At 55.4% G+C, this 7363-nt stretch overlaps 1 protein-coding gene across 1 annotated transcript in view; it reads right to left on the minus strand.

The window, feature by feature from the left end:
• The window catches only part of Shank3 (SH3 and multiple ankyrin repeat domains 3), a gene marked incomplete at its 5' end in the record, with an annotated part of 54491 nt that overhangs the window by 25547 nt on the left and 21581 nt on the right, over window positions 1–7363 (minus strand). The window contains 4 exon segments of the mRNA XM_048803229.1: window positions 4–236; window positions 627–709; window positions 1001–1076; window positions 6378–6491. Of these exon segments, the coding sequence (XP_048659186.1) occupies window positions 4–236; window positions 627–709; window positions 1001–1076; window positions 6378–6491 (506 nt within the window).

Consider the following 7363-nt stretch of genomic DNA (forward strand, 5'->3'; position numbering starts at 1 on the left):
CACACTTTCCGTCACTGTCTTGCTTGTTGCTCTGTTTCTCACCCCCCCCCCCGCCCCCAGTGGTTGGGGCCAGGACCCCACCAGGCTGTGCAGGCCCAGGCTGGGGCTCACCTCAATGAGGAAGTCTCCAGTGCGTAGTCCCGCCCTCCAGGCCACACCCTCCACATCCACTGACTCCAGGTACTGGAGCGCAGGGAAGGCCGGCGTGGGTGTGAACTCCTCGATGGGGGTCTCTGCTGCAGGGGGAGCAGGAAAGGTGCCTCACCAGTACGGCTCAGGTGGGGGCGGCCAGCACACAGCAGCCTCCACACAGCTCAGCTCATGGAACATGTGACAACTGTGGCAGAATGACCTGGGACAGGGAGGGCAGCAGGGAGGGCAGCAGGCAGGGCCACCCAGCCCAGGAATCCAGCACCGACCCCCATTCCCCGACCAGAAAGGTCCCCACTCTGCTAGGCTCCTTGCAGAGTGGAAAGCAGTGGAGGAGGTGGCTCTGCCCTGTCCCAGGGAGCCCCACACTACACAGCCAGAGCCAAGGCAGAGGCAGGAGGCGCCATGGGAGACAGTGGGCAGCGGGCAGCAGGATACAGAGAATACCCAGCACCACACGGCACTCACACCCTTACCTTTGGCCCCCCGGAGCACGAAGCCAAAGCCCTCGTGTTCCCGTTTCTGTAGGACAGCCACCTTGTCATCAATGACGTAGTCACTGACGGAGGAAAGCAGGGGGCATGGGGGGTAAGGCTAGCCTGGCAGCTGGGGAGCATGGCAGCCAGGCTTACCCCACAGGGTCCCACAGGGTCCCCCACAGTACAGATCATCCCAGGATTGCCCTAGGCTGACCTGAACTGCAGAATGCAGAGGTGGCCAGGCACCTGGTCCTCACCTTCCTCCAATCTCCGCACACCCTGGCCCTCCCTCTCACCACATGTCCCACCCCACACCTGCCAGGCCCCACCAGTGTCCCTGTGTGTCCATACCCTGTCCCACCTGCCAGTACCTGTGTGAAGTGAGGCTGTCATAGGAGCCCACCGTGTAGTGGCGGAAAAGCCGCTTCGTCCGGTCCTCCCGGGTTTCTGGAGGGAGTATCAGGAGCTGAGGAATGGCCATGACCTCCAACTGGCTGAACTGCTCTCGACTACGCTGCTCCCAGTCTGTCCACACACACCCTTGGCCTGGTTGTACCCAGATGGAAGTGGGGACCCCAACTTCTGGGGTCCTGGGTCCAGAGGTCTGAGGCAGGAAGGCTAAGGGGACCATGCAGGGAATTCTGGCCTCTGGCAGCCAGGGCCCAAGTGGGTAGCAGCCATGGCTTATCTCTCCTGAACAGCACACAGCTGAGCACAGGAGACCAGACAAGGCCAGGGCCATCCAGTCAGTGAGCACAGGAGAAAGCCTGAGGGGGCGTGTGATACCAGCCACGTGTAAGCTGTGCTCACGCTTGTGAGCATGTGTCTGTGACCAACAGAGTGTGCAGCACTGTGCTCTTGCACGAGCATGAGTGGATTTCAGCGTGTGCCAGTACACATCTGCGTGTCCGTGACCCGCACTCCCATGCAGAGTTGTGCTGTCCACCGCGGGCACCAGCCTGGAAACAGCACTGAACTCTCCTCTGTAGGCCTGATGTGCACCCCTAGGGTGTCCCTTGCTGCAGACCTGCCTCTGAAATGTGGGAAAAGATTCAGGGGGGAAGCTGGGTCCCCCTTCCCTGACCTCACTGCATCCCATGGAAGTTTATCCCCATCTGTCCTTTGATCTCAAAGTCCCTCGTGGCCACTGTGGAAGTGGTCAGGTTGCCAGCTGCCCCCTCGTCCTTGCTGGTCTCCTGAAAGTCTGGCCCACATTGCCAACCAGGACCTCAGGTGGGCTCCAGGCCGGCTCCTCCGGCAGGTTCCTCATGCTTCTGGTTCCACACTTGAGGTCTCCAAAGACCCTGGGGTGGCACCCCTACTGCCTCGCATCTTACCCTCAGGGGCTCCCTCCCTCGTTTTCTCTTACTACAGCATTCTCAAGATTCATTTTTAACTTCACCAAGTATTTATTGAGCTCCTACTATACACCAGGCCCTGTTCGTTTTAGTTCTAAGAACACAGCAGAGAACAGAGCAAAGTTTCTGCCCTTGTGGAGTTAATAAGCTATTCTGTAATAGATGTGATAAATAAAAAATATATAACACATCAAAGGTTGGCAAGTGCTCAAGAGCAAAGAAAGCATATCAAGTATGCAAAGACAGTGTGGTTCCAGGGCATCTCAAGAAGGCCTCACCTGCAAGGACAGCCAAGCAAAGGCTCAGGGACATGGGGGTAAGGGCCTCCAAGAATGGGGCTATCAGGGTGGAGCCCATGTGTTGGCCACCAGCCTAGGGTATAAGAGACGGTGTGGAACACCATGCAGCTGCAGCAAAGGGAGCCAGAGAGTGACCAGAAATGAGATCAGAGGGAACCTACAATGTCTTGTGACCTGTCTCCCCAATAACTGTGAGTTCCTTGAAGGAAAAGACCACATCTTATTGTCTGTATGGTCCCAGTGCCTAACACAGCACCTGGCACCTAACAAGAAGAGAATATGGTGTTCAACTACCTGGGTGCGTGTGTGGATCTATACTGCATGAACAAAACAAAACAAAATGAATGAATGTATAAAATGGATGGGTGGGTGGAGGTAGAGAGAGGATAGATGGCTGGGCTAAAGAGAGATACATACATGTACGGATGGATGCACAGATGGATGGACTGACTCAGAAAGAGGGTTGATGGAGAGATGGATGATGAACAGACAGATGAACTGGGTGGCTTGATGGAGAGAAGGACGGATGGATGGATGGATATGTGGGTGGAAGGATGGATGGATGGATGTGGATGGGTAGATGGGTTGATAGAGAGATGAATGGATTGATGAATGATCAATAGAGGTACAGGCAGATTGGGTAGGTCTCCTGAAAGGGGTGGGTGCACAGGGGTGGGTGGTGGTTGGAGGGGATGACTGGCTGAGTCAAAGGAGAGATGGAGTAGATACACACAGAGATGAAGCCATAGCTAGATAGGAGGAGAAAGAGTTCCTATTCACACCAGAAGACATGGCTATTAACTGGCACAGTGGCACAGGCCTGTAATCCCAGTGGTTCAGGAGGCTGAGGCAGGAGGATTGCAAGTTCAAAGCCAGCCTCAGCAAAAGTGAAGTGCTAAGCAACTCAGACCCTGTCTCTAAGTAAAATGCAAAATAGGGCTGGGGGTGTGGTTCAGTGCTCGAGTGCCCCTGATTTCAATCCCTAGTACCACCACCACCACACCCCCACTGCCAAAAAAAAAAAAACAAAGACACGGATGTGAAGAAAAGCACGGGTCCAGACTTCAGGCATGGCAGACTTCCATAAAGGCAAGATTCTCAGTAAGGCAACTATCTCCTTGGAGCCTCTCCTTACAGAGTCAGAAGATTTATCTTGGAGGGTCCCTAGGTGCTAGTCACCTGTGTTCTCATCACCCTGGCCCCTTCCACGCACACACCCACTTGCTGTGGCTGAGTCCCTCTGTGACATGCCCACATTGACCATTCTGAAGCGCAGAAGTCAGCAGAGATCACATGCAGATGTGGCTTCAGATCCCTCCTGGCTCTCACCGCACTCCTCTCCAGGTCGACCGTCATAGAAGTGCCTACACTGCCTGCTTGCCCAAGGACCCCAAACTTGCATTCACTAGCCTCTAGCTATGAACTAACCTCTCATTTTCAGTTTTTTTGTCAACCCAACACATAGTCTTTATTATAAATTCATTCTCTGGTTTTGTCAGTCAGACACATGAAAATCTGCTGGCGAGAGAACACCCAGAAACAGCCCCCTAATGAGAACCAAAGGGGTGGGGAGGGAGGGACAGTGCAGCACCCCAGCATCCCGGACCTCAAGGTCCCTGCACAAACTGGTCTCAGCATTTACTGTCCTCACAGTTCAACTCCCTGAGCCTGCAACAGTGCCACACGAAGCCCATCTCTGCTCAGTGCCTGTCTTCTGGTCCTGGAGCAAATGCTGACCCTGGACACCAGACAGGCCTGTGTTCCTCAGCACAGGGTCCCCTCCTGGGCCTGTAAGTCCTTCTCTGTCCCCACTCTGGTCCCTGAATCAGATTTTTTTTTTTTTTTTTTTTTAATCTGAGCCTGTAGGAAGCAGGTTCCTATTGCTAATCTGCTCTCTGGCCTCTAGCAGAAATGCGCCTGAGTCCCAGTGGGAGGTTCTGCCCAGATGGCGAACTGGGCCTGCGGCTCAGGTCAGAGGGAGGCCACTGCTGCTCCTACCCACTGCCTACAAGCTGCCTCTGCAGAGCCCTAGGAGCTCCCATCTACCCAAGTACCTCTGACAACCTTCCCTAGTTACACACCCTAATCTGCAGCTCCATCTAGAGGCCCTGCAGCTGCCTTCAGGTCTCAGGCCAGGGTCCCCACACTGGCTACTCTGTGGCTCTCTCTCTTCTCTGTGAACTTCTAACAGCTCTGTCCTGTTGGGATCTTGACCCTGATATTAAAACACCTGCACAATCAAGCAGCCCTGGCCTGGTCAACTCCTACCACAACACCATCCTTTCCCTCTACCCCAAAGCCACATGACTGGCTTCAGGTTCCCCACTTCAGCCTTGCCATCCCTCACAAGGCTGCCTGCCTATGTAACAAAAAGACCCTACCCTTCAGGCGGAGGCATCCCTTAGAAATGGTGAGTAAAGACTGGCCCCACCTCCTGGGACTGCTGTCTACCACTTGACGGATGAAGTCCTAAAACTGAACTGCTCAGGTACAAGGAGAGACACCATGTGTGGCTCTATAGCACTGTCTGGGCCTGACGCACAGGGACACCCTCTCTGGCTCCTTCCAGACAACCCAGGGAGCTCCCGCACCCACAGGCCCCACCACAGTGGCACAGCACACCCACCTGGCTGCCAGGCCTGCCTGCTCTGCCTGATGCCTGGGCCAGGCCTCTGAGAAGCCAGCCTAGGTGCAGCATGCGGCACACCAGTGAACACCTGCTCCTGAGTTCTGGTTCCAGCCCAAACTTCCCTCCCTCCCAAGTTTCAGACTGAGGTCTAAATGTACCTGTATCCACACTTTTCAAACGAGAACCTTTGTGGCCCATACTAGGGGAGCAGAGGACTGGCTCTTCTGCCTCGGGCATAGAGATACCACCCTTCCTCCTCTCCTGTCCAGTCAGACCAGAGCCCAGAGCTCTAAAATCATTTCCCACCTGGACCCCACTACACCCACCCTTCACAGACAGAGAAAAAGGGATCCAGGCCCTTCCACACTCCAGAAGGGCTACCAGGAAGACCTCAGGAAGTTAGGGAACAGCCATAAGAGAAAGCAAAGGCTAGCCAGCAATAGACCAGCAGCCGAGTCCTGCCTCCCTAGGCCTCTGCCTCCCTAGGCCTCTGGGCAGAGGTACTGGCCACAGCGGGGAATGGGCTCCCCTGGGAAACTCACACCAGGGAAGGGGACCCAGCAACCCTACTCCCCATCCTTTCACACGCAGAGGAGGGAAATAGATACCTACATCCAGACACAGAACACAACTACTAGTGACCACTCAGGAGGGGCTCCTTCATCCCATTAGTTCTCTGGGCCAGAAGTAACTTCATGGGTCTGCCTAGGTTCTGAGGTCTCACTGCAAAGTCAGATCCCAGACCTGCAGCCAGCCCGTGTAGTGAGCTCCAAAGGACCAGCCACCGAATCTACTAGAGGACCAGAGGGAGCCTTTCTAGAAGCTCAGATATTCAGCAAGCTTGGACTAAGGCCATTCCACCTCGAGGAGCTGCAGCCTTCATCTTCACATTGTTCTTCTTGCTGAGGACAGGGGCCATCCCTCACTGGCTGCCCTCAGACCACCACAGCCCCAGGGTACCTACAACTGCCCCTTGAGGCCCAACTGGCCTCCTTTCCTCTTGGCTAGTCCAGGCCTCCTGCTCTGCCCACTTGGACAATCTGTCCACTTTGGAAAAACGCCTCTTTTCTCACACTGACCTCCTTACTGGTCTGCCAGCCACACATGAATTGCAAGCTCCTAGCACCTGGTATTTCTGTGAGGACTATGCAGGAGGGGTGGTTACAGTCACAGGAGTCACGTGTGGGATCACTCACACAGAGGCATGGTCACGAGGGTGTGCCTCCTGTGGGCATATCACAGGTGTTTCTGTGGCGTGTACGGTACCAGGTTGCATGCACACATAACCCACTGTGTACACACTGTGTCTGTGTTATGTGCACAAGTTTCCATCTACTTTGGGTGTGTCTGAATGCACTCCTCGTCTTTCCTCTGTGAATGTCCACATTTAGTGCCCAAGAGACCCAAGGGAGGCTGGAAGGGCAGTGTCCTCAGGAACTGCCTGGGGGCCTAGGTCACTCACCACGCCGTGTGTCATACTGTCGCATCTGCACCTCCTCCACACAGTCAGCTGGGAACCAGCCTGTGCGACCCTTCACGGTCCCCTCCCAGAAGCCGCCTTCCCCGATGCTGAGCACTGGAGAGACAGAAGCCAGACAGGATGTGAGAGCAGTATGGAGCTGCAGGACAGTGGCCTCCCAGCCTCCTCAGGAATAGATTCTGCCCATAACCCTCGCCCTGGCTCCCCTTCTCTTCCCACATCCTCCTAGATTCTTCCCTGGGAAGATTTTGGGACCCAACAGAAGAGGGAAAGGAACAGATGGGCTCGGCACAGGACAAGCATGTGGGGGACAGATACACACAGATGGACACACTAGATGGGACAGAAGGCAGAGGCAGGGGCCACTCCTGCTCTTGTCCCCAATGACCACTGTCCCTCCTGGCTCTGACACCCACCCAGAGGTCACAGCCAAGAGCTCAGGGTCATTGTGCTATGGCCAGTGGGCTAAACCACATGATGTACCAGGAGGGCTGCCCTCACAACTGCTTCTACCTTAGGCTCCCATGCCTTCTGCCCCAGAACACTGGAGGAAGGGGCCCGGTGATGACACAGACCCCCATGATGAGGGGCTCAGACCCCCAGAAACAGCTCCATGACAGAAGCGTTCATAGTACACAGACACCCACAACTGTCAGGTCTCCCCCAGGATGACAAGCGCCCCACCATATCCCTAGAATTCCCATGGAAGAAGCCTTGGAAGTGACACATGCCAGGAAGCTCTGTAATGGGATAGTAGGGTCCTTCAAATACAGGGACCTGGTGACATCAGCCCCAATCATGACACAGAAGCACCCATGACAAGAGCTGAGGCTCTATCATGACAAGCAGAGCCACATGACAGGAGTCCAAGGGCCAGAGCCCTTCACGGGGACACAAGAAGCCAGCAGTGCTCATCCAGCAAGGCCAGGGCCACCCCCACCAGCGGACCACCAGGCTCCGCCACGCCG

The sequence above is a fragment of the Marmota marmota genome, unplaced genomic scaffold (genome assembly GCF_001458135.2).
Source record: "Marmota marmota marmota unplaced genomic scaffold, marMar, whole genome shotgun sequence".
Lineage (NCBI taxonomy): Eukaryota > Metazoa > Chordata > Mammalia > Rodentia > Sciuridae > Marmota > Marmota marmota.